The 27,500-nt window shown below is 42.6% G+C and overlaps 4 protein-coding genes across 8 annotated transcripts in view; 1 reads left to right on the top strand and 3 right to left on the bottom strand.

Moving 5' to 3' along the window:
• The window catches only part of cept1b (choline/ethanolamine phosphotransferase 1b), a 10,661-nt gene extending 9,136 nt beyond the window's left edge, over positions 1–1,525 (bottom strand). For both annotated transcript variants that reach the window (XM_052121752.1, XM_052121751.1), the window contains exons 1-3: positions 1,380–1,525; positions 595–700; positions 88–493 (exon numbers count right to left, since the gene is read on the bottom strand). In XM_052121752.1, the coding sequence (XP_051977712.1) occupies positions 88–426 (339 nt within the window). In that variant the 5' untranslated portion in view covers positions 427–493; positions 595–700; positions 1,380–1,525. The remainder of the gene's footprint in view (positions 1–87; positions 494–594; positions 701–1,379) is intronic.
• Positions 1,526–2,151: 626 nt separating this feature from the next.
• Positions 2,152–17,410, top strand: stk38b (serine/threonine kinase 38b). 2 transcript variants are annotated; one of them, XM_052121747.1, is made up of 14 exons: positions 2,152–2,423; positions 5,931–6,059; positions 6,708–6,898; positions 7,251–7,302; positions 10,200–10,322; positions 10,408–10,491; positions 10,682–10,805; positions 10,900–11,054; positions 12,788–12,890; positions 12,991–13,052; positions 13,134–13,251; positions 13,468–13,687; positions 13,772–13,866; positions 16,523–17,410. In XM_052121747.1, exons 2-14 carry the CDS (start codon positions 6,027–6,029, stop codon positions 16,660–16,662), a joined length of 1,500 nt encoding a protein of 499 aa, XP_051977707.1. In that variant the 5' UTR covers positions 2,152–2,423; positions 5,931–6,026; the 3' UTR covers positions 16,663–17,410. The 2 variants fall into 2 exon arrangements, with proteins under 2 accessions (XP_051977707.1, XP_051977708.1); XM_052121748.1 differs by lacking the exon at positions 5,931–6,059.
• Positions 17,411–17,767: 357 nt separating this feature from the next.
• On the bottom strand, positions 17,768–23,818 carry kctd20 (potassium channel tetramerization domain containing 20). 3 transcript variants are annotated; one of them, XM_052121760.1, is made up of 8 exons: positions 23,778–23,818; positions 23,143–23,344; positions 22,861–23,038; positions 22,651–22,753; positions 22,452–22,572; positions 19,878–20,075; positions 19,460–19,570; positions 17,768–19,386 (listed from the first exon to the last, which is right to left on the bottom strand). In XM_052121760.1, the coding sequence occupies exons 2-8, from the start codon at positions 23,162–23,164 to the stop codon at positions 19,112–19,114; spliced, it is 1,008 nt and encodes a 335-aa protein (XP_051977720.1). In that variant the 5' UTR covers positions 23,165–23,344; positions 23,778–23,818; the 3' UTR covers positions 17,768–19,111. The 3 variants fall into 3 exon arrangements, with proteins under 3 accessions (XP_051977720.1, XP_051977721.1, XP_051977719.1); XM_052121761.1 differs by having other exon boundaries at positions 23,143–23,332; positions 23,778–23,803; XM_052121759.1 differs by lacking the exon at positions 23,778–23,818 and having other exon boundaries at positions 23,143–23,410.
• A 1,406-nt stretch (positions 23,819–25,224) lies between these two features.
• Positions 25,225–27,492, bottom strand: LOC127639639 (achaete-scute homolog 5). The gene has a single exon (XM_052121765.1). It carries the CDS (start codon positions 26,392–26,394, stop codon positions 25,858–25,860), a length of 537 nt encoding a protein of 178 aa, XP_051977725.1. The 5' UTR covers positions 26,395–27,492; the 3' UTR covers positions 25,225–25,857.
• Positions 27,493–27,500: the final 8 nt, after the last annotated feature.

Below are 27,500 nucleotides of genomic sequence, written 5' to 3'. Positions count from 1 at the left end.
TTAAATGTTTATTCAACGCGCTTGTCTGTAGACTTCCATTACTGTATGCATGGTTTTGTTAGTATGCATAAGGTGAATTGTCAGTACCTGTTCAGTGGCAGTGGGGCAGTAATACACCAGCACCAGCGTGGTGAAGATGTTGGTTGCCAGGCCAACAACGGTAATGAGGTTGGGTGCGATCCAGGGTGGCATCGTGTGAACGAGCCACTCCCAATACCTCTGCATGACGGGTTCGAGCAGGGAGCGACCCGAGCTGCTGTAGCGATGCTCCTCCAAACGCTTAAGCTGGTGACGGGACAGAACCGGCGCCGGCAGCTCAACCAGACGCCTCAGTGCACTGGGGGCGAACCAGCATGCTGAATCCATGCCCCGCCCGTGGTCACGCCCCCCACCCCACCTCCCATGAGGCCCCGTCAGCCCACTCATAGCTGGAGTCTGAGCCTGACTCCGCCCACTGCTCCGCCCACACAGCCACTGCAGGGTGGCAAAACACCTTCAAACATGACCGAGAGTACAAAACGTTAAAACAGTTGTAATAAATATTAATAATTTGTTCAATTTTCAAATATTTTAGAGAACTGAGACTCATTTCACCTGTTCGCAAGTTAGAAAAACACGCCCCCTCTGACACAGGCCACACCCCTCGAACACAGACCACGCCCCAGAACACACTGCACGTCCTGGGTTCAAACTATTGAGACTAAATAGACAGATTATTTGTCTTAAAGTGTGTATTAATAACACATTTAGACCAATATTCAAAACATATCAACATTACGTAATTAATATGCGTAATTAACGGTTAACAAAGCACAAGGTCAAAACTCTTAAGAAATGATATAGAGATATTTAACCAGAGTACATCTGTGCATTTAGAACTACATTATAATCATTAATGATATATAAACATACACACACTTTCGCCAAAAGTACCTTAAAGGACCATGTTTTAGAACCAAATACCTCGTTTTTACCTAAATACCTTAATATTTATTAAAGTACCATGGTATTACCATCTGACCACATTACTGTCCCACCACAGTACATTTAGTAAGACCTGTCATGTCAAAATACTGACACGGCAGGAATAACAATACTAATTATGGTCATTAATATGGATTTTAGGGTTATGAATATGTTAATTAGCCTCATTATTATATAACAGTGAGTGTTTATGTGTTTATGTGTTTATGCCGTCGGTTTTCCCGTGCTAACGGGTCAGATCACTCATATATCGCAGGGGTCAGTCTCCGGTGGTCTGTCAGGTTTCTCTGGACCGAATAGTCCCGGTGTTTACGGGTGAGGGTTCGAGTCCCGGTCCGGTTCAATGTTTATTTGATCTTTTAACCTTCTAGCTGCGTAACTCGCCCGATACTCACAGATAAAGTCCAGATTGTGCCGCAGGAAGAGCGCAGAGACAGCACCAGATGTGATCCTGATGTTTCTGCTCTGCTGTCGGTTCCGCCGGTCCCGGTCCGGTTTGCGCGAGCAGCTAACACAACGTCACCGGTTACTTCCGCCGCCGCGCAACACATATGATTCAAGAGCATCATACATGCGCTGATCTGCGCAACACAAATGATTCAAGAGCATCATACATGCGCTGATCTGCGCAACACAAAGTGTGCATCAATATTGGTCAATTTCACAGCGAGATTCATCAATAACCATCCAATGCTGCATTATATATATAAACACAAAATTATTCCAAATTAAATTAAATAATACTTAAACGAATAAATGCCTTTTAAGAGAACATTGATTCTCTTTTGAAATGTTTCAAGAAATAATTGTGTTATTTCATATTAATATATTAACTGGAACATTGGGAAATTCAAATCTAGATAAATAAATATATATATATATATATATATATATATATATATATATATATATATATATATATATATATATATATATATATTTAATGATTTATTTAGAAATTAAATAGTACTTAATATATTTACTTGTTTTATTTTGCGTACTTTTACCCACCACAATAATAACTAAAATATCAAAAAGATCTAAATGCATTAGATTTAATGTAAAAATACATAATATGATTATTATTCTAAAAGTGGGGAAACATTGCGTAAAAATGCACTTATCCAGCCCTCTTTCTTTATGGGTGGAGCGTTTAATCTCATTTCTGTTGTTTCGGGTGATATTCGTCATCATTCGCAGAAGTTTCTCTGATATATTCTTCTGTTACTGAGGCAGGAATAAAGCGGAATAAACCGAACTTTCATCCGTTTACACACACACCAGTTTTATTTGACTTTCGATCAGTTTCTTCTGTGTTTTTCTTCACTTTTTGTCATTTTTTTCCTTTTTTTTTTTGGAGTCACTTCATGTCTGATTGCCAAGAGAAGAGCGTATCGAGGGCAACATCGAAAGAAACCCACTGAGAGTCTTTAAATCAGGTATTTATAAAGCGCACCAGTGCTCTTATATTCGTGTTTTAAGTGTGAAGTTTGATCTGTTACTTTAGTGGAACGCTCGCTGCCGACGTCATCGAGCAGCCCCGCCCCCAGCATCCCTCATTCCATAATTATATGTTCTTTGTAAAACATCCATGCATTTTATTGATCGAAAAATACTTTTTATGTGATGGAAGAAGTTGGGTTTCTCCTACAAAATTTACCAAATGTCTTTCATTTGGTGTTCAGGAGATTTATATATATATATATATATTTATATATATTTTTTTATTCTCAAGATGGCCGCCTCAGTGTGGAGTTCTCCAGTTGTTTTGTTTGTTTGTCCTGTGTTTTGTCATTTGTTTTCCAATCAGTTTTCCAAGGGACAAACTGCTGAACAGTTTCAAACAGCGCTGCCGAATATTCATCTAGCGAATCATCGTTCACTTCCTAACGACACGGACGGACAACATCTCCTCACCCGTACGAATGAGGACTTTTCAAACTCTGCTGCCTTGTACTGCACAGAAACTGGAGTAACGGGGAAAACGAGAGGCTGACTATCACACCTGGAGTCGTGAGTTTGAATCCAGGGCGTGCTGAGTGACTCCAGTCAGGTCTCCTTAGCAACCAAATTGACCCGGTTGCGAGGGAGGGTAGAGTCACATGGGGTAACCTCCTCGTGGTTGCTATAATGTGGTTCTCGCTCTCGGTGGGGCGTGTGGTGAGTTGTGCGTGGATGCTGCGGAGAATAGCGTGAAGCCTCCACGCGCGCTACGTCTCCACGGTAACGCGCTCAACAAGTCACGGGATAAGATGCACGAGTAGTTATAACCTGTACTATGTGTCAAATGTCAAATTTCACCCGTGATTGACAGGTAGAGGATGGTCATGTTAAAGAACATGTTTGGACATGATCTTCTTGGGGTGTTTTGGCCGGTCGTCTGGTGTCAGAGATTGTTTGTGGTGTGCTTTATACCTCTCATCGTTGATCCCTGGTATGCCTTTCACACCTACATCCTGAATTTGTTGTTGAAATAATGCTTTAAGATGCCGTAGTTAAAACACAGAAGACACGCTGCAACTTTCTGCTACAATGGCTGCTCTGAACACTCCTAAACGTCTAGAAGAGTGAAGAGTTTCTTCGTGAAGATGAAGGGTTTTGCTAAACGTGATTTCTGATTGTACGGTAATCATTTTTACCTGCATTGACATTCGTGAAGTCAGAGAGAAAGTTGTGGATGTCAGCAGCGAACAGATTGTCTATGACACCGTTGACCGCTGGAAAGGCACCGCACAAGTCGCCGGAGTGTGCTACTGAAATGGGGAACACGTGCTGTGCAACAGGACTGGCAAAGTGTCTTCTTAAACATTATATTAGATGTGAGATGACCAACAGCTGTTACAGAAGCATCAAGATGAGACCGGTTGATGTGAACAAAGAAAATTAATCTGTGGTGTTTCATAATCTATATGGGTCTAGTGGGGGTCAACCCAAAATGTAAACATAAAGTTGGCGACATTGTTAGAACTTCTAAAGTAAGAGGCCCATTCACAAAAGGGTATGAGGAAAACTAAATTTCATACTAAAAGAAACAAGGCCGGAAACCTTAGTGTTGGTTTGCTTCATAGATCAACCAGAAAGTATTGGTTGACGTACAGAAGCCATAAAAACAAAAGACCTACATATCTAGTTATACAACCAGGTTAGCGAGAACGACAAACCTAAAAGGAGAATGGCAAGTTGGACTGATCGAATTATCCTGTGTCATGGTACACATTTAATGAGGAAGATGCTGCATTCATTCTCAACTATGGTGAAACAACGGCGAAAGATGAGAAATACATCACTGAATATCCTGTTGAAGGCGAAGAGCAGGCGCGGACTGACCATTGGGAAGTTCAGGAATTTTCCCGGTGGGCCGGCCGTGAAACGGGGCCGAACGGGCCACGATAAGCTGAAATGGGCTGCCACATTATGACAGCGACACCTCCTCCTTCTAACTGCAAGACACCATCCCCCAACTATGTACCCCGCACCCAATCTGCTCTTCACACACACATAAACACCTCCTGCTATTCAACCTGCACTTCAGATATGAGAAGATGATGTCTGCCGGGTCTTCTGGAAACAAAAGACAAGGAAAGCACAGGGCCCAGATTGTGTTTCACCCACTTGTCTAATATCCTGTGCTGACCAGCTGTCCCCATCCTCACACAGATCTTCACAGATCACTGGAGCAGTGTGAAGTTCCCTACTGCTTCAAATGCTCCACTATCATCCCTGTCCCAAAGAAACCCAAAATCACAGGACTTAATGACTACAGACCCATCGCTGTGTTGTCTGTGGTCATGAAGTCATTTGAGACTGGTGTTGGCCCACCTGAACGACAACACTGGACACTTTCTGGATCCCCTTCAATTTGCTTATCGAGCATCATGTCCTGCAACATCTGGACAGACCGGGGACATACGCAAGGATCCTTTTTGTGGACATCAGTTCGGCTTTCAACACATCATCCCAGCTTTTCTCCGGACTAAATTACCCCAGCTCTCTGTTCCCACGTCTATCTGTCAGTGGATCACCAGCTTTCTGACAGATAGGCAGCAGTTAATGAGACTGGGGGAATTCACTTCCAGCACCTGTACCATCAGCCCTAGTGCCCCCCAGGGATGTGTGCTCTCCCCACTACTCTTCTCCCTCTACACCAATGACTCCATTGTCCCATTCCTCCAGACAGAACTGGTGTAACTGAGTCAGGTTTCTCTGCCTTCTTGCTCACACACGCTTTTTCAGTTCTGCCCACAAATGTTCTCTGGGATTGAGGTCAGGACTTTGTGATGCCACTCCAATATCTTAACTTTGTGTCCTTAAACCATTTAACCACAACTCTGGAGGTGTGCTTGGGGTCATTGTCCATTTGGAAAACCCATTTGTGACGAGCTTTAACTTCATGTCTGATGTCTTGAGAGGTTGCTTCAATATATCCACATAATGTTCCTTCCTCATGATGTCATCATCTATTTAGTGAAGTGCACCAGTCCCTCCTGCAGCACCCCCACAACATGATGCTGCACCCCCATGCTTCACTGTTGGGATGCTGTTCTTCACCCTTTTCCCTCCAAACATAACGATGGTCATTATGGCCAAACAGTTCAATATTGTGTCATCAGACCAGAGGACATTTCTCCAGTCAGATCTTTGTCCCCATGTGCACTTGCAAACTGTATTCTGGCTTGTTTATGGTGGTTTTGGAGCAGTGGCTTCTTCCTTGCTGAGCACCTTTCAGGTGATGTCCATATAGGACTGGTTTTGCTGTGGATCTAGATACTCATCCACCTGTTTCCTCCAGCATCTTCACAAGCTCCTTTGCTGTTGTTCTGGGATTGATTTGCACTTTTCACACAAACTACGTTCATCTCTAGGAGACAGAATGTGTCTCCTTCCTGAGCGGTGTGATGACTGTGTGGTCACATGGTGTTTATACTTGTGTACTATTGTTTGTACAGATGAACGTGGCACCCTCAGGTGTTTGGAAATTGCTCCCAAGGATGAACCAGACTTGTGGAGGTCCACAATTTTCCACTGATTTCTTTTGATTTTCCATGATGTCATGCAAAGAGGTATTGAATTTGAAGGTAGGCCTTAAAATACATCCACAGGTACACCTCCAATTTACTCCAGTTAGCCTATCAGAAGCTGATTGCCTAAAGGTTTGACTCGAAAAATGAGTTTTAATGACATCAACATAAGTGTGTGTAAACTTCTGACTTCAACTGTACATAATCTATATAAACTATATGAACTATATATTTAAACTATATGAACAACATGAACGATATTAACATATATAAAAACTATATATTTAAACTATATGAACAACATAAACTAAATATAAAATATTTTTGAACTCTATATGAAGTCTATACAAACTAAATTAACTATAAACTATATGAATGATATCAAATATATATATAAACTATATGAACAATTTGAACTATATGAGCAATATGAACGACATGAACTGTATTTAAACAAATAAACAATATGCACTATATGAACACCAATGTAAGAGAAATTATTACTATAAACGATATTAATGAAATGAAGGATGGGAACTACAGTATATAAATGATGCACTATAGACACTATATAAACCATATGTACACTAAATGCCCTATGAAAGTTATTAAATGCATTCATTTGTATCGTTTGTGTTTCACTCAGTCCGTTAAATGCAAATGATGTTGTGTTTATTTGGTTGACCTCTTGTGTCCTCGGCACAGATCTGCATTCAAACCGGTTCCAGACCAGCAGTCCGGTGTTTAAGTGGTGTTCAGGTAACCATGGCGACCCGAGGCCACGCCTCCAGCTCATTAATGAGTAATCACACAAAGGAGCGAGTGACCATGGCCAAAGTCACTCTGGAAAACTTCTACAGTAACCTCATAACACAACACGAGGAGAGAGAGATGAGGTACACGCATGCTAACATGCTAACAACTTTTGACTCTCTACTTCTTTGGAAAAACCTCCAAAATATATTTGTTCACCATTTTCACCATGAGAAGCCAAACCGTAAACAAACGGCCCTTCTGCGTGTTTGTGTAGTTGTGTTCTGCTCTGTTTGTCAAGTGTGACGCTACACAGTTTCACAACTTCTGTATTTTAGTGTTGACCGTTTACAGTTATATTACATCAGTCCTGTGTAACACAATAGTGCTGAAGGGACACTCGGTCATGAGATACAGTGCATTTATATCACTAAAAGAGCTCTGTGTGTGTGTGTGTACAATGTCATCAAGTAATCTAGAACATTCTGTTCACAGGCAGCAAAAACTGGAGAAAGTCATGGATGAGGAGGGAATACCTGATGAAGAAGTGAACTTCTATTTACACAACAATTACACACATTTATATTTAGCTAACTAAACGACACATATCTACAGAATCATGCTAACGTAATTACGAGAAATAAACCTGCAGTTTGTGAGATATAAAGGCACCATTCATATCATAGACTTCTATTTTATTATTATATAAAGTTAATTATAGTGACTACAGGCTACAACCCCAAACCACCTTAGAGAAAACATTACTTTATAATTATAATAACTTTATTATTTACTTTTAGTAATCATTCACATAGTAGTAAAAGCAAGTTTATACAAATACATTTTTAAATGAGACTTATATAAACAAGGTCTAATATCTCAGGGCCGGCTGTTCCAGAATTGAGGGGCGTTCACTACAAACGCTCTATCACCTTTAGTTTTACATCCATTAGCAAAGAAGCTAAAACTGGAGTAATATGATTAAAAGACCTAGTTCTGGTCATTTTGCACTGATTGTCACCGTGCTCAAGTGCATTGATTAATAGTTGGAAACGCTGCATTACAACAATCAAGGGCAGTCGAAATTAAAGCATGAATTAGCTTTTCTGAATCTCTCTCTAAACATGTCTCACCTTGGAAATGTTCCTTAACTGATTAAAACAAGACTGAACCAGCTTCCTGTCATGATATTCACAATTTAAATTAGCAACTGCATAACAATGAATATAAATGTTGTGTTTTCAAATCAGAGAATCAATAGCTGACATATTTAAAGACAACAATATTGGCCCTAACACTGATACTTGCGGAACGCCACCACTTATTAATGGTATATTAACCGTTTTTTTACTAATTAGACTGTCTCCAAAGGGAGGTTATGTCAGATTTAACTAACCTTTGGAAATAAATGTGCTGTAACTATACATACAGACATATACAGGTGAAACTCGAAAAATTAGAATATCGTGCAAAAGTTCATTAATTTCAGTAATTCAACTTAAAAGGTGAAACTAATATATTATATAGACTCATTACAAGCAAAGTAAGATATTTCAAGCCTTTATTTGATATAATTTTGATGATTATGGCTTACAGCTTATGAAAACCCCAAATTCAGAATCTCAGAAAATTAGAATATTACATGAAATCAATAAAAAAAGGATTTTAAATACAGAAATGTCGGCCCTCTGAAAAGTATAATCATGCATATGTACTCAGTACTTGGTTTGGGCCCCTTTTGCATTAATTACTGCCTCAATGCGGCGTGGCATGGATGCTATCAGCCTGTGGCACTGCTGAGGTGTTATGGAAGACCAAGATGCTTCAATAGCGGCCTTCAGCTCTTCTGCATTGTTTGGTCTCATGTGTCTCATCTTTCTCTTGGCAATGCCCCATAGATTCTCTATGGGGTTCAGGTCAGGCGAGTTTGCTGGCCAATCAAGCACAGTAATACCATGGTCATTGAACCAGGTTTTGGTACTTTTGGCAGTGTGGGCAGGTGCCAAGTCCTGCTGGAAAATGAAGTCAGCATCTCCATAAAGCTTGTCTGCTGAAGGAAGCATGAAGTGCTCTAAAATGTCCCGGTAGACGGCTGCGTTGACTCTGGACTTAATAAAGCACAGTGGACCAACACCAGCCGATGACATGGCTCCCCAAACCAACACAGACTGTGGAAACTTCACACTGGACTTCAAGCATCTTGGATTGTGTGCCTCTCCATTCTTCCTCCAGACTCTGGAACCTTGGTTTCCAAATGAGATGCAAAATTTGCTCTCATCAGAAAAGAGGACTTTGGACCACTGAGCAACAGACCAGTTCTTTTTTTCTTTAGCCCAGGTAAGACGCTTTGACATTTGAAGCCCATGTCCAGGACCCGTCTGTGTGTGGTGGCTCTTGATGCAGTAACTCCAGCCTCAGTCCACTCCTTGTGAAGCTCCCCACACATTTGAATGGCCTTTTCCTGACAATCCTCTCCAGGCTACGGTCATCCCTGCTGCTTGTGCACCTTTTTCTTCCACACTTTTCCCTTCCACTTAACTTTCTATTAATGTGCTTTGATACAGCACTTTGAGAACATCCAACTTCTTTTGCAATTACCTTTTGAGGCTTTCCCTCCTTGTGGAGGGTGTCAATGATGGTTTTCTGCACAACTGTCAGGTCAGCAGTCTTCCCCATGATTGTGAATTCAACTGAACCAGACTGAGAGACCATTTAAACGCTCAGGAACCCTTTGCAGGTGTTTAGCTGATTAGCGTGTGACACTTTGAGCTACAATACTGAACCTTTTCACAATATTCTAATTTTCTGATATTCTGAATTTGGGGTTTTCATAAGCTGTAAGCCATAATCATCAAAATTATATCAAATAAAGGCTTGAAATATCTTACTTTGCTTGTAATGAGTCTATATAATATATTAGTTTCACCTTTTAAGTTGAATTACTGAAATTAATGAACTTTTGCACGATATTCTAATTTTTCGAGTTTCACCTGTATATATATGTGTGTGTGTGTGTGTGTGTGTGTATATATATATATATATGTTTAGAACAAAATATTATTCACACACAGCTCCCCTCACTCGTGGACATATATCACACCACAGATGCATGCAACGGGCAAAAAATATAATTCAGGACTGTTCCGGCCTCTTTATTTTGCTGCCATCTGGAAGGCGCTACAGATCCTTCCGGGGTCGCACCTCTAGACTTTTGAACAGTTTTTATCCAAATGCTATAAAATACCTGAACTCATGAGCATTTAGACTGCTCTGCATTTTTAATGACTATATTTTAGCTATTTTTATCATTTTATCTGTTCTTTCTTATAATGTATTTCTGTATTGATGTCGTTTTGTCATATTATGTGTTACCACCATGGGAAGGGCAATTTAAATTTCGTTGTTATAGGCAATGACAATAAAGGCAATAATGTTGTGTTTCAGAAGTGTGTGCGGCGCTCTCAGCACGCTCGTAAAGAGACCGAGTTCCTCCGGCTGAAGAGAACCAGACTGGGCCTGGAGGACTTTGAGTCTCTGAAGGTGATTGGACGAGGGGCGTTCGGCGAGGTGATTATGAGCGCTGATGACACACTAATGAATCAGTGTGTGTGTGTGTTGTACATATATATATGTGTGTTTGTGCTGTTGTCAGGTGCGTTTGGTTCAGAAGAAAGACACCGGGCACGTTTACGCCATGAAGATCCTTCGCAAAGCCGACATGCTGCAGAAAGAACAGGTGACGCTTAACGAAAGTTTAATTATAAACTGTTATAAAAATCGACATAATGATAACACTACCAAACACACATCTTATTGAAAAACTCAAGAAAACGGCATTAACATGAGAGATCATGGGGTTACGCTGCGATCATGTCCTGACTGAATTACGAATGAAGATGAAATCCCTGTTTATCTCTTTGGGTCAGGTGGGTCACATCCGTGCAGAGAGAGACGTCCTGGTTCAGGCAGACAGTCTCTGGGTTGTGAAAATGTTCTACAGTTTTCAGGATAAAATGAATCTTTACTTGCTGATGGAGTTTCTGCCTGGAGGTGAGTTTATAACTACTGATCTAATAGTGTTTCACGGCGATGTCCGTCTGTGGTGATGAGGTCGTGTCAGTAACACAATGTGTGAATTCTCCAGGTGACATGATGACTCTACTGATGAAGAAAGACACTCTGACGGAGGAGGAAACTCAGTTCTATGTGGCCGAGACGGTTCTGGCCATCGATTTCATCCACCAGCTGGGATTCATACACAGAGACATCAAACCAGACAACGTGCTACTGGACTCAAAGGTCAAACACTGTGGCGAATTCACTGAACTAAACCTTTACGAGGCTTTACTGCCCTCCAAAGGCAAAACGCAGTAACTGCAGCCTCTTTCACTATGATGGACGGGTTTGGATCAAACATTAGATTGGAATAACTCCAAAATCCACATTGAAACCAAAAACCTTTAAGCCATTTTCTAAGTTTCATTATTGGCATCGCAAATTCTTTTTAGCAAGTTAGTCCACTTGGGGGCCATCATTGGAGCGCTCCTGGGCGGTATACTAGTGGGGGAAAGTCTCCAAACGTTTGGTCATGATTACGAGAAAAGAACGCATTTAACTGGTATCACATATCGCACATCTTTACCTTAGATTATGCCAAAGAAAGCGCTACTTATCCGGCTTGTGTAGCTAATGCGCTGGCACATTCGTTGATTGACCTATCTGTAAGGCGGGACTTCCTTTTCTACATCTGTTGTGCGTTATAATTTCTCAGTAGAAGTGGCCCGTCTCTGCTAAACCGTCTCTGGGCATCGTCACTGCGTGTTGGTTTTATAGCACAGTTTAGCGCATGGCGTTTCAGCGCAAAAACCTGCATTTGAAGGCGCGGTAACATTTACCTTTGCACTGTGGAATTCGTTTGGTGAACTTTGACAGGCGAATTCGCCATGTTGACCAACAGGAAGTTGCTTGGTTTGGCGGTGACCTCTGTGTGGGCGGAGCTTCGTACACCGCTGCACTGAATATTAACAATGGACAAGGATTTCATATTAGTGGCAAATTGCTTTTTAACTTCACTCATTAAAAAGAGGCTGCTGGTGCCGCCTTCGCCCGCGGAATTGCGGCATGCAAAGGTAAATGTGACCGCGCGTTTAGACCAGAAACATACTTTACACAAGTACGTGTATGCAGATGCAAACGCTTGGCAAAGCATGATCCGTTTGAACGTACATAACATTTACTTATTCAGAAGTTACTATAAACATATCGGCCGAGCAATATTCTCTTCATACTGTTGCTCCGCCATGACAGTAGTTGACTTGCAAGAGGAAACTCACCGTAGAAGCGGACAGTTCTGACAAATGTCCACTATAGCTCCCCTTGTGGCAACATTGAGAATGCAACGCACACTCACACTTGTTATGAATTGGGGTCTGACACATTTTGGAACGCAACATCGCGTTAAATCGAGCTTGTGTAGCTAGAAGCGCCTGCAGTCACGTTCTAGCGTAAAGTTTCGGCATTTATTCACTTACCACCCGCAATCCATTTTTAACCAGACGCTAAATGTGTTGAAATAGCGCTGTAACGCGAGTATTTAAACTAAGTCATGGTCAGTTTTCTTTCAGCGCAAACACACCACCCATGCTAATTAGCTTATTATGGTTTGCGCTTTATTCACAAAGCTTAGCGGTATTTGCCCGGCACATGTACTGATGCACTATAATAGTAAATATATACAAATATCTCTCTTAAACATAATTCTGATTGACTGCCTAGCAGAAAAACACTAAATGAGACGCTATCGATCATGGCAGCAGGAATGAATGAAATTACACTGAAGTGTGCACTAAAACACTCGATTGTTTATTTCCCCTCACATTTGTGTGGTGTGATTATGTCAAAGAAAAAGGAAGTGACTCAATGACCGACGCCCTCTTCCTCTGCTGTCTTCTGCTTTTGCTCTGCTTCCTCTCAGCGAGCGCTCTGATTGGCTGTGAGGTGCGTTTCATCACAACTCTGTGTGTGTGTTTCAGGGTCATGTCAAACTGTCTGATTTTGGCTTGTGTACGGGGCTCAAAAAAGCTCATCGGACCGAGTTCTACCGGAACCTGAATCACAGCCAATCCAATGACCTCAGTGAGTCATGTTCCTGTTTCGTCAACACAGAAAGAATTGTTGCTTTGCAGAATGATCTCTCTCTGTAGTCTTTATAATGCGACGTGTGTTTTTCTCTCAGCGTTTCAGCACATGAACTCTAAGAGGAAAGCAGAAACATGGAAAAGAAATCGTCGACAGCTGGTTGGTGTTTAAATCTGCATCATTCATTAGTTGTTTAAAGCACACAGGAAGTGATGTGTTATGTTGCTCCGCCTCTTTCAGGCCTTCTCCACCGTGGGAACGCCGGACTACATTGCGCCGGAGGTCTTCATGCAGACCGGCTACAACAAACTCTGTGATTGGTGGAGCCTGGGCGTCATTATGTACGAGATGCTGATTGGTACGAAGCAAAATATATGCAAATGAGAGTCACTTTGAGTATGTTGATACTATCTGCTATCGCCTTTAATCGATCAGCATCTGATAATATTACTGTTTTCCATTTGTATATATTTTAAATGAGATGTTACCTGTGGTGGCAGTCCTATAGAAGTATAGTAGAAGAGCATTACTAAAGAGCATTGTGGTGGTTGACATTAGTGTTGTGTTGTGGTAGGTTATCCTCCGTTCTGCTCAGAAACGCCTCAGGAGACCTACAAGAAGGTGATGAACTGGAAAGAGACGCTGGTGTTTCCTCCAGAGGTCCCGATCTCAGAGCGAGCCAAAGAACTGATCCTGAGATTCTGCTGTGAAGCTGATCATCGGATCGGAGCAGCTGGTGTTGAAGAAATCAAGAGAAACGCTTTCTTTGAAGGAGTCGATTACGACCATATCAGGTTTAACAGATGATCTGTTCCATTATTACGTTATTATTATTTGGAGAGTTATTTTTCTCACAATGCTTCACCACTCGTTCACAGAGAGAGACCTGCTGCAATCCCGATTGAGATCAAAAGCATCGATGACACATCAAACTTCGACGAATTTCCAGAATCAGACATCTTGCAGCCTACAAGTAAGAGACAGGCAAACAGGAAACAAACACACAGATAGGATAGGCAAACAGGAAACAATTAACAAGGAAACAGACAAACAGGAAACAAACAACAAGGAAACAGTCACAAAAGAAATGGACAAAGGGGAGCAGACACAAAAGAATCAGAGAGACAGGAAACAGACACACAGATAAGATAGTCAAACAGGAAACAGACACACAGATAAGATAGTCAAACAGGAAACAGACACACAGATAAGATAGTCAAACAGGAAACAAAAAGGAAACAGACACACAGAATCTAGTCAAACAGGAAACAGACAAACAGGAAGCAGACACAAAATAAACAGACAAACAGGAAGCAGACACACAGATAAGACAGTCAAACAGGAAACAAAAAGGAAACAGACAAACAGGAAGCAGAAAAAAAGGAAACAGACAAACAGGAAGCAGACACACAGATAAGACAGTCAAACAGGAAACAAAAAGGAAACAGTCAAACAGGAAGCAGAAAAAAAGGAAACAGACAAACAGGAAGCAGACACAAAAGAAACAGATACACAATAAATGGACAAAGGGGAGCAGACACAAAAGAAACAGACAAACAGGAAACAGACACACAGATAGGATAGTCAAACAGGAAACAAACAAAAAGGAAACAGACAAACAGGAAGCAGACACAAAAGAAACAGACAAACAGGAAACAGACACACAGATAGGATAGTCAAACAGGAAACAAATAACAAGGAAACAGACAAACAGGAAGCAGACACAAAAGAAATGGACAAACAGGAAGCAGACACACAGATAAGACAGTCAAACAGGAAACAAAAAGGAAACAGACAAACAGGAAGCAGACAAAAAGGAAACAGACAAACAGGAAGCAGACACAAAAGAAACAGACAAACAGGAAGCAGACACACAGATAAGACAGTCAAACAGGAAACAAAAAGGAAACAGTCAAACAGGAAGCAGAAAAAAAGGAAACAGACAAACAGGGAGCAGACACAAAAGAAACAGACAAACAGGAAACAGACACACAGATAGGATAGTCAAACAGGAAACAAACAAAAAGGAAACAGACAAACAGGAAGCAGACACAAAAGAAACAGACAAACAGGAAACAGACACACAGATAGGATAGTCAAACAGGAAACAAATAACAAGGAAACAGACAAACAGGAAGCAGACACAAAAGAAATGGACAAACAGGAAGCAGACACACAGATAAGACAGTCAAACAGGAAACAAAAAGGAAACAGACAAACAGGAAGCAGACAAAAAGGAAACAGACAAACAGGAAGCAGACACAAAAGAAACAGACAAACAGGAAGCAGACACACAGATAAGACAGTCAAACAGGAAACAAAAAGGAAACAGACAAACAGGAAGCAGACACAAAAGAAACAGACAAACAGGAAGCAGACACAAAAGAAATGGACAAACAGGAAGCAGACAAACAGGAAGCAGACACAAAAGAAATGGACAAAAAGGAAACAGACAAACAGGAAGCAGACACAAAAGAAACAGACAAACAGGAAGCAGACACAAAAGAAATGGACAAACAGGAAACAGACAAACAGATAAGATAGTCAAACAGGAAACAGACACAAAAGAAACAGACAAACAGGAAGCAGACACACAGATAAGACAGTCAAACAGGAAACAAAAAGGAAACAGACAAACAGGAAGCAGACACAAAAGAAACAGACAAACAGGAAGCAGACACAAAAGAAAGAAACAAACAGGAAGCAGACACACAGATAGGATAGTCATAAAGGAAACAGACAAACAGGAAGCAGACACAAAAGAAATGGACAAACAGCAAGCAGACAAACAGGAAACAGACAAACAGATAAGATAGTCAAACAGGAAACAGACACAAAAGAAACAGACAAACAGGAAGCAGACACAAAAGAAATGGACAAACAGGAAGCAGACAAACAGGAAGCAGACACAAAAGAAATGGACAAACAGGAAGCAGACAAACAGGAAACAGACAAACAGATAAGATAGTCAAACAGGAAGCAGACACAAAAGAAACGGACAAACAGGAAGCAGACAAACAGGAAACAGACAAACAGATAAGATAGTCAAACAGGAAGCAGACACAAAAGAAACGGACAAACAGGAAGCAGACAAACAGGAAACAGACAAACAGATAAGATAGTCAAACAGGAAGCAGACACAAAAGAAACAGACAAACAGGAAGCAGACAAACAGGAAACAGACAAACAGATAAGATAGTCAAACAGGAAGCAGACACAAAAGAAACAGACAAACAGGAAGCAGACAAACAGGAAGCAGACACAAAAGAAATGGACAAACAGGAAGCAGACAAACAGGAAGCAGACAAACAGATAAGATGGTCAAACAGGAAGCAGACACAAAAGAAACAGACAAACAGGAAGCAGACAAACAGGAAGCAGACAATCATACCATCCTCGTATAAATGACACTATCGTTCGTTTTCGATAAAGGAACATGGTGAGGAATGACGCTCTCTTGTAGTTAGGGAGCTGAAACACTTTTGGGAAAGAGTCTAGAAATATCCGACTCCCTGATCAGTGCCCCGACTACTGAAGTAGGGATCGGATTGACACACCCACAGGAAGTAGATTATCACTTTCACACTTGTGCATTTGTAATGCGTTGATGTTGTGATGTCTCTGTTGAGGTCCAGCGGTGGTGAGCAGTCATCCGGTGTCTGAGTATAAGAACAAGGACTGGGTCTTCATCAACTACACCTACAAACGCTTCGAGGGTCTGACGGCCAGAGGAGCCATTCCATCCTACATGAAGACGGGCAAAAGATAAACACCCTTTTTCTTCTCTAGGCCGAGCTTTTGATATTTAATGGAGCGTTCCACTGCAGGATTACAGAATCGTTCCAGTGAGGATTTAGTGTTCATGCTCACGTCTCGACACTACCGAAGAAAACATCTTTATATCAGACTGTGCTCCGATAGCACTTTCCACCGCTGGATTTTAATTGATTTGTATTTGTTATTTGTGCTTTACATTTCACAATGGGGTTTTATTTTATAGATCACCCCCCGAAAACGTTCGCAGTTCTGTCCGTCTGTGTTTATACAGGTCTGTAGCTGAAGTGCTCTTAGTCGTGTTAGGATTTGCATAATGATATATATTGTATGACTTGTCATGTTGCCGTGGAAACCCTCGCTGAAACTCATCTTTCAGTGAAGTCAGTCGCATATTTCAGTTTGATGACAAATGACGGGTGGAATCCTGTAAATGCATAGCAGATGTATGATCAGCCATATTGTTTATCCATATATTGTTTGCATGTGGGTTATCAGAGCTTTAATATCACTTATTCTCAAGTTTCATTGGTTTGCAGCTTTATTTGTATATGAATGTTGAATGGTACTGATTTGACTGTCAAAGGTACGATCGGAGGGTCACATGGTACAAGTGCTGTAACTCAAAACCACATAAACGTAATGATAACAAATGGACGATTCTGCGCCTCCAGACTGCAGTATGTGCTTTAAAGAGTCGTTTATAATACCACTGGCTGCATGAGATGGAATAGCATTCAATACTCTCAATATAACGGTACATTTATAGCTGTAGTTTAGGAAGATGGATGTTTGACGACAGGTTGGAGTTCGACTTGTGTGTGTGTGTGTGTGTGTGTGTGTTTAAATATCTCCAGTATTCGTTTTTCAATCGAGTCCACAGATGCATTGAATGTTTGTGAACATGAAATAAAGATTTTATACTCTGATACTCTTTTTTAATTGTTAAATTCCTGGTAAAGAAACAACGCTAGTGTTGAAAGAGATTCAGCATTCAATGAACTCAACTGCTCAAAAGTGTCTTTATGAATATTAGGCAGTAGCTGCTATACAGTTGCTCTTGTGCGTTCATAATGTTCTTGATTTGACACTAGGTGGCGCTGTAGGCTTCAGAAGATTGAGCACATTTCAGACGGATCTTCCTCGTGTTTTATTTGGCAGATATTGTTTTATTCAAAGCCACATACAGCTCAAAGACACTTCGGTGAAAAACATCTCCGCAATATAGTTAATGTGAACACCGAATCGGCAGTCTGCGTCCACATGGCGCGTGCCAGCGGTTCAACGACCCGCTCAACACCAGCATCAAAAGGCGCGTTGATTGGAACATGAAAAGCGTCACAAAGGACACGTTGTTTTGATTTCAGCGGTGCTTTGAAATGATAAACGTTAAACCGTTTGAAGTTTTGAGCGTCACGTTACAACGCTTGACGGAAGCGCAAAGTGACGAGGGGTTAGCGTTTCACAAACTACCCCTTTACCCCCTTGCACCTCTGCCCCCTTGTGTGTTCAGTTTGTAATTACTTTTTGGGGGGCCTGGATAGCTCAGTGGTAAAAGACGCTGGCTACCACCCCTGGGGTACGCTAGTTCGCTAGTTTGAATCCCATGGTGTGCTGAGTGACTCCAGTCAGGTCTCCAAAGCAACCAAATTGGGCCGGTTGCTAGGGAGGGCAGAGTCACATGGGGTAACCAAATTGGCCCGGTTGCTAGGGAGGGTAGAGTAACATGGGGTAACCAAATTGGCCCGGTTGCTAGGGAGGGCAGAGTCACATGGGTAACCAAATTGGGCCGGTTGCTAGGGAGGGTAGAGTCACATGGGTAACCAAATTGGCCCGGTTGCTAGGGAGGGTATAGTCACATGGGGTAACCTCCTCGTGGTGGTGATTAGTGGTTCTCTCAATGGGGCGTGTGGTGAGTTGTGTGTGGATCGTGGAGAGTAGCATGAGCCTCCACATGCTGTGAGTGTCATGCACAACGAGTCACGTGATCAGATGCGCGGATTGACGGTCTCCGAAGAGAGTGATTTTAGTGATTGAGTCACTATGCCACCATGAGGACTTAGAGCGCATTGGGAATTGGGCGTTACACATTGGGAGAAAAAAACAAATTCATAATTTGGGGCTAATTTTGGGGTGATGGTTGATGCTGGGATTTACAGTGCTTTCAGATTTCTTTTACCATATTTAGTGTAATATTTACCTTTTATTAGTGCAAATAATTCAGCTAAATAGTTCAGAGTGCCGCATGTGTTCAGTGATCGAGCACTCTACTAATGACAGATATTTGCACCACGTTTCCTGTACGTAGATGCCTAGCGCCGGCATCTTACCCAAGTATACTTTGGACTTTACATATTATCACAGTTCAGTCCAGTGCTATATTAAACTGACTCTAGATCATTTGAGAATGACCAGTTTAATCCGTTAGTCACTGCTCAAGAGGCTCATTGGTCAAGGCCGGGAGGGGCGGGGCCGTTCAGCCGATCCAGCTCATCGACTTGTGGCGTGGGCGTGGCCCCAGCTCGTGCAGGCACCTCCCCCATGGCAGTGATGAGGTTGGGGACGCTGCGACTGCGGACGCACTGGAAGTCCACGTGTCGACTCTTCCCTTCCTCCTTCTCCCAGGACAGTTGGATAAACGGACGCTGCACATAACTGTAGATGACCTCTGACCTTCCGCCTGGACGCCGCTTCATTTTCTCCTTACAGGTGGGGTAACCTGAGACACACATGAAGAGGGTTTCATGCTGCTTTCTCATGTGTAAACAGTGTTTGATTGTGTGTTTGTTTACCCTCAATGCCGATGCGTATGTTCTTCAGGCCCCTCTCCTTCAGCAGAGCTTTCGCTACGTCTCTGTTCTCAATGTATTTGAAAAACCGGTAGAGTTTGGTGCTGTACAGGACTGAACACAGAAAATATATAACATCAAGTGCATGTTTCACCTTTAATTTCTATTGAACCCAGAACATTCCTTTAATGACTCATGTTACCCTAGAGTAAATTTTCCCATGAAAACGGCATGTTAAATAATTATACAAGAATTAAAAATGGATGAAACTAGTTTGAGATCACACCAAATCCGTGATGCATTTGAGATGCGACCTGCCGATCTCCAAAAATGGCCTGCTCACCCTTATTTTCATTTGCATCATATCAAACGTGGCGTGTACTCTGAGGACTTTGTGTGAATAAGTGTGTACAGTGCTCACTTTGTGAATGTTCTTCACCCATTGGTGGTGGATTATCACGATCCCAGTCCACAGTATCATCATCTGTAAGAACAACAATGTGACACTCTCTCTCTCCCTCCTGAGCACTCGCCACCATCGCTGGAACCAACAACTCCTCCAGAAACACCTCAAACTGATGCCGAGCGCCGTCATTGGTCAGCTCGTGCAGCAGAGCACCTGATTGGACAGAAGGATGATTGAGTTTCAACATGTGTGTGTTTGATCTATTATTGCACCCTAAAATCAAAAGAAATGGCATTATTTTGTTTTATTGTTTTAGATTAAATTACTGTAATACCATTTAGTTTTTAGTAGGGGTGCACCGATCAAATGCACCAATCAAACACTCGCGCTCTCGGTGTCAATCGAACATGCGCTCTCGGTGTCTATCTGACATGCGCGCTCTCTGTGTCAATCGAACATGCGCGCTCTCTGTGTCAATCGGACATGCCCGCTCTCTGTGTCAATCGGACATGCCCGCTCTCTGTGTCAATCGGACATGCCCGCTCTCTGTGTCAATCGGACATGCGCTCTCCCTGTGTCAATCGGACATGCGCTCTCCCTGTGTCAATCGGACATGCGCTCTCCCTGTGTCAATCGGACATGCCCGCTCTCTGTGTCAATCGAACATGCGCGCTCTCTCAGTGTCAATCGGACACACGCTCTCCCTGTGTCAATCGGACGCCCGCTCTCGGTGTCAATCGGACATGCGCGCTCTCTGTGTCAATCGGACATGCGCGCTCTCTGTGTCAATCGGACATGCGCGCTCTCTGTCAATCGGACATGTGCGCTCTCTGTCAATCGGACATGCGCGCTCCCTGTGTCAATCGGACATGCGCGCTCTCGGTGTCAATCGGACATGCGCGCTCTCGGTGTCAATCGGACATGCGCACTCTCGGTGTCAATCGGACATGCGCGCTCTGTGTCAATCGAACATGCGCGCTCTCGGTGTCAATCGGACATGCGCGCTCTCGGTGTCAATCGGACATGCGCGCTCTCTGTGTCAATCGGACATGCGCGCTCGGTGTCAATCGGACATGCGCACTCGGTGTCAATCGGACATGCGCGCTCTGTGTCAATCGGACATGCGCGCTCTCGGTGTCAATCGGACATGCGCGCTCTCGGTGTCAATCGGACATGCGCGCTCTCGGTGTCAATCGGACATGCGCGCTCTCGGTGTCAATCGGACATGCGCGCTCTCGGTGTCAATCGAACATGCGTTCTCTGTGTCAATCGAACATGCGCTCTCTGTGTCAATCGAACATGCGCGCTCTCAGTGTCAATCGGACATGCGCGCTCTCGGTGTCAATCGGACATGCGCTTCTCGGTGTCAATCGGACATGCGCTCTCGGTGTCAATCGGACATCGCATCGGCACGCTCGTGTCAATCGGACATGCGCGCTCGATGTCAATCGACATGCGCAGCGTATCAATCGATACGCGCGCTCGGTGTCAATCGGATCGAGAGAGCGATATCCGATTGACACCGACATGCGCGCTCTCGGTGTCAATCGGACATGCGCTCTCTCTCGGTGTTAATCGGACATGCGCTCTCTCTCGGTGTCAATCGGACATGCGCTCTCTCGGTGTCAATCGGACATGCGCTCTCTCTCGGTGTCAATCAGACATGCGCTCTCTCGGTGTCAATCGAACATGCGCGCTCTGTGTCAATCGAACATGCGCGCTCTGTGTGTCAATCGGACATGCGCGCTCTCGGTGTCAATCGGACATGCGCTCTCTCTCGGTGTCAATCGGACATGCGCTCTCTCGGTGTCAATCGGACATGCGCTCTCTCGGTGTCAATCGGACATGCGCTCTCTCGGTGTCAATCGAACATGCGCGCTCTCGGTGTCAATCGGACATGCGCGCTCTCGGTGTCAATCGGACATGCGTGCTCTCGGTGTCCGCTCTCTGTGTCAATCGAACATGCGCGCTCTCGGTGTCAATCGGACATGCGCGCTCTCGGTGTCAATCGAACATGCGCTCTCTCAGTGTGAATCGGACATGCGCGCTCTCAGTGTGAATCGGACATGCGTTCTCTGTGTCAATCGAACATGCGCGCTCTCAGTGTGAATCGGACATGCGCGCTCTCGGTGTCAATCGGACATGCGCGCGCTCGGTGTCAATCGGACATGCGTGCTCTCGGTGTCAATCGGACATGCGCGCTCTCGGTGTCAATCGGACCGAGAGAGAGCGCATGTCCAATTGACACCGACATGCGCGCTCTCGGTGTCAATCGGACATGCGCTCTCTCTCGGTGTTAATCGGACATGCGCTCTCTCTGTGTCAAGCGAACATGCGCGCTCTCTCACTATGCCACCACGAGGACTTTGAGCTCATTGGGACTTGGGCATTCCACATTGGGGAGAATATATATTTACAGTAATATACTAACAAGAACTGAAGGGTACGTGTGTTTAACTGTCTTAAAGATAATGTCACAATGCAATAAAATGTAAAAATAGTCTTCTATGTGCAAAATAAATTCCTTGTGGTTTTAGGGTGAAATATGACAGGTTTCATGAGATTCACCCGCATGTGTTTGTGACTCACTCAGGTCTCTACATCTGACGGTGCTGTAATCGAAGTTTATGCACAGATAATCACACGCCTCCCTCAGTTCAGCCACAGAAACACCTTCAGGACAGTGAAGCATGCCGACACGATAATAATCCTTAAAAGATGACATATAATTATTTTAACATATAATCAAACCAGCAGTGAACTGGAGAGAAGATGTGAGTGAACGCACCAGGATGACTCTGAAGATGTTGGCTCCGATGCCCTCTGCGATCTCATATTCACCTTTAGAGTTGGGTCGTGTGAAGCTGTGCTGACGCGCTCGACCAAACATCCTGAAAAATACACACAGAGTTCAGTTACACCGATGAGTTCAGCAAAACTTACAGTATGTGTTCAGCATACATTTGAGCTCATTCAGTGTAATGTGTATGTTCAGTACCTCCCGAGCACTGTATCCGGGTAAGTGGTGAAAACCGCCGGATCCACCACAAAATGAGTCCCATCAACCACTAGTGTGACCCGGTCATGCGATGGTGGGCGTGGCTGTGCAGGCCACACCTCCTTACCATCATTAGACTTACTAACTCCGCCTTCTGCGCCTACAGTCATCCCATAACCTGGACGTTAAAAAGGTAAATAACCTGATATGGTCGAATGTTTTCTTCTCACAATAATAAAAATGATATTTTGAGTTTAACTGATTTGGACAGATATGCACCACCTGTTGAATGTTCCTCTGTCATGATCTTCTGCACACCTGTTACTCAGTCAGTGTATATAAAGGCAGGTGACCATATGGTGACCGCAGGTCCAGTTTAACCCCACAGACACCCAGTGACCAGTCTTAAACCAGCAACATGTGTTTATTTACTGAAGGGAGTTTGTTCTTAATCAAAATTCAAGCATTTGTCCTGCAAAATACACTGGCTCAAAGGAATGAAACAAATCAATAAACAGCATTTCAAATTCACTCATATAACAAACATAATTACCCAAAAATTATTGAGTATTTTTAAAAACAAATTGCATATTTCTTTTTCGGCTCCAAGGAATTCAAATATTAGGATAATTCTACAAAATAAGACATTGATTTATGTGTGTGTGTGTGTATATATATATATATATATATATATATATATATATATATATATATATATATATATATATATATATATATATATATATTATACAGCTAAATAACTCACCATAGATTATAGAGAAACGGTAACATGTCCTTTGTTGCCGTTCAGTTTGAATTTAAATAGTTGTATTTTTGTCATTTAAAAAAACTCTTATTATTATTTACAGTTTACGGCTATAAATATAATTTATATTGTATATAAATATGTTACTTACTGGAGTATCTGCACTCAAAGCATCAGAATGTCTGAAGCTCCTGGAGACGCGCGGGGATTAACCGACATAATCCAATAAAAGCGCGGCGATCACGTGAGGCCACTGTGCGGGCGGGAAGCGCGCGCAGAGCTGCTGAGGCGCTGGAGCTGATTTCTGAGGACTAATTTAAAAGTAAAAAAATTATTATGAAAATATCTAAACTATATTTATTTTTCACGCGTTTCTCTTTTGGTGAAAATTCCGTAATAACTGTAATTATTACCATCGTCTTTAAAATACTGTATATATACGGTTATAACGGTTTAAGGTTGAGCAGTATTATAGACACAGGCAAGTGTTTAAAAACATCTTCTGAACTTTTTAAGTTTTTATTTTCTATCTTAGAACAACTGTTAATGTTAAGTAATGCGTTGGGAAACATTTCTAACCGTTCTCACAGTTTCTAATGCAAAACGAATTAAAAATAACTTCAGAAGAATGATGGATAATTAGTAAGGGCTGATTAGTGAATGTATTTAGATTTATTATGAAGCGTTGGTGTCTAAATTCTTCATTGTTTGGAAGTTTCCCTTTGTTTTATGCTGTATCCTCAGAGCAAGTGCCACATGCCTCCTCCCTTAATTTCCCTGGCAGCACCCAGCTCCACCCAATCAATCTCATGCCAATCAGGCCTTATTACGGGCACCTGTGCCCACAGTTTCTCCTTTGTTTTCTTGCTTGTTGAACCGAGAGGACTGTGATCTCTACTTGTATCCTGTGTAATTGACAATGTAAGTGCCTTATGTTTTGTATTTTAAAGATTATTCAAGGTGATCTTTGGTTTCTTACAGCTGTTTATGAGCTCTCTCTGATTGGCACAATGATTATTGAGACCGTTGTCAATTAGGCAAAAAATTGAAATCGTTTTGTCGAATCGCCAAATTAAAACTCTTTATTTAAAAAAACAAACAGAAAACATGAAAACAAACATTACAAGATGTATTATTTACATCTGTGCAGTGTTTCTTACAGAGTTCTGTTTATTACATACTAAACAAAACAATACTATTGTTGTAACATTGTAATGTTATCTTTAATTAAAATATCATTTATTACAACAAAACTCTTTTGTGTTTCTATAAATGTGGTCATACAAACATTCATGCTGTGATTCCGCTCTGACAGATTCAGTGATTCGTCAATAATTCAAGAGATTTCTGAATTATTCTTTAAAGATCTGGCGTGAGAAATCAAGCTGCACTGGTTGCAATAGAGACATGTGGTTTATTGTATTTGTAGACCTATTATTTGGTACCCAGTCGTATCAATCACATTCAATTCATACTGCAAGCTCACAATATTACGCTGCAAAAATTCCTTTTCTTAATGAATATTTTGTTTTATTTTCTCCCCAATTTGGAATACCCAATTCCAACTACTTAGTAGGTCTTCGTGGTGATGTGGTGACTCGCCTCAATCCGGGTTATAGAGGACAAGTCTCAGTTGCCTCCGCGTCTGAGACCGTCAATCAGCGCATCTTATCACGTGACTTGAGCGCATTCCCGTTAGCTTCACGCTATTCTCACCGCACGCCCCACCGAGAGTGAGAACCACATTATAGCGATCACGAGGAGGTTACCCCATGTGACTCTACCCTCCCTAGCAACCGGGCCAATTTGGTTGCTAAAGAGACCTGACTGGAGTCACTCAGCACACCCTGGATTCAAACTCGCGTCTCCAGCGGTGATAGTCAGCGTCAATACTCGCTGAGATACCCAGACCCACTTTAATGAGTGTTTTTGACCGCTGACTCGCACCAAATTTTGATCGAATTCTCTTAAAAGCAAGACAAAATATCTTCTATCATTTTTCTTCTCAAGTAAAGTTGTCTTGTTTTAGGAATGTTTAGATAAATATACAAATACTGTGGAGCTATAGATTCAGTAGCGGTAAAGAATCATCTAATATAATTTATAAGATATCATTTAAGGTTTATTTAGATTCAAGAAAGCTGTTAAAGCACAGGTCGCATGATCACTGAGAGTTCAAGGGCAGAAACAGATTGTCGTGTTGATTTTGGGGCGTTGTGACCCCTGTGCCCTCATGTCCGAGTCTGAACGTCTCTGTAACTCCCGGCAGATTCCTCGGATGAGGATTCAGAAACGGGAGACGCTCCTCCTCCGTTCTCTCCCCCTCGCTCTGGGTTCTCCACGAGTCCCTGAAGATACTTTATATACTGTATGGCCGTTCGCAACGTTTCCACTTTACTCAAGCGCTTCTCCGTGGTCCCGTTCGGCAGGTGGTCGCGGAGTTTGGCGTATCCCTGGTTCACACACTTCACGCGTTGACGCTCCCTCTCGTTTCGCTTCTGTATGAAAGCGGGCTCAAACGTACAGTCGTACACGCCGAAGCTGCCATGGAACGGTGGCAGGTACGACAACAGCGACGCCCCGCTATAGTACGAGCCATCGTAAACCCGCTGCTCCACGTGGGTCGGGTACAAATACAGAGGCAAGGAGTGACCGAGCGGTTCCGAGTGAAGCTGAGAGTTCATGTCAGTCCCTCTGGAGGCAGCCATGCCGCAACACACGCTGCTCCTATCAAGATGGCAATGTGCGTCCTGGAGTGATGCATCCATGTTGACAAATCTAGGCTACAAGTGCTACAACACCGCTACTATCAATATTGCATCGCAGACAGGAAGTGTATCTAGAGCGGTGTGTGTGTTCAGATGGATTAAAGAGTGGAGGAAACACCATCGTCTTCGATGATAGATCCTCAGAAATCCGTTTCCGCTCCTCTTTGAAACCCTGTGAAGGATTTTGAGAGAGACAGACTCCAGTTTAGAACAACAGAGACTTCAAATACACTCCAGATTAACTTAATAAGCATTTAGTGTGATGTTCAAACGCACAGGATAAACCCGCGTACAGTCCATACAGTTAACATGCCATTAAATCAGGCTCCAAACCGTTCAGAACATGCAGTCAATGTCATCTGTTCAAAAGTATAACACTGCCTTTTTACTCTTTCAGTTCCCTCGTCTGTGGTGTCGGATTGGTCTGAAGACCCATCGAGTGAGTAAATGGCTTTTCTTTACAGCACGAGTCAAAGGTTTGGACACACATACTCATGCATTTCTAAAAGATTAACATCAACAAAAACATTCAAGTCCTGGTCACACAGTGGAGTATAGTTCATCATGTGCTGTAAATGTCTGTTATAGATTCATCTGAATGAGAATCAGTCAAACTGCTGTAGGTGAAGAAGACTCACCTGAGATCCACAGAGGAGCAGATGAAGGTCTCTCTGTGTCCACACACACACACACCTGAGTGATGTTACAGGGGAGGAGTCACACATTTACCTGCAGTGCACTCATAGCCCCGCCCCTCTGACACCTGTGTGTGTGTTTATACTCTGACATGAGCTTCAGGAAGTCCTCCAGAGTTTTGTGTTGAGTGTGGAGTTACAGCAGGGTGTAGATGGATGTAAACATCTGTTTACTGACCTCATATCTGTCATTCAAACACACATAAACACATAAACAAGACACACATGTCTATCCTGCAGTTTAACTTCCCTCTCAGTTTACAGACACTGATGAAACTATAGAATATATACAGTATACCATCTGAACATATACATCAGATCTGTGTTTAATGTTAAGAGAAGCTTGATTTCCTGAACACACACAGACTGTCACTCACACACACACTCTCTCACACACACACACACACACAC

Source organism: Xyrauchen texanus, chromosome 48, assembly GCF_025860055.1.
Source record: "Xyrauchen texanus isolate HMW12.3.18 chromosome 48, RBS_HiC_50CHRs, whole genome shotgun sequence".
Classification (NCBI taxonomy): Eukaryota; Metazoa; Chordata; class Actinopteri; order Cypriniformes; family Catostomidae; genus Xyrauchen; species Xyrauchen texanus.
This window is presented reverse-complemented; position numbering and strand designations above follow the sequence as displayed.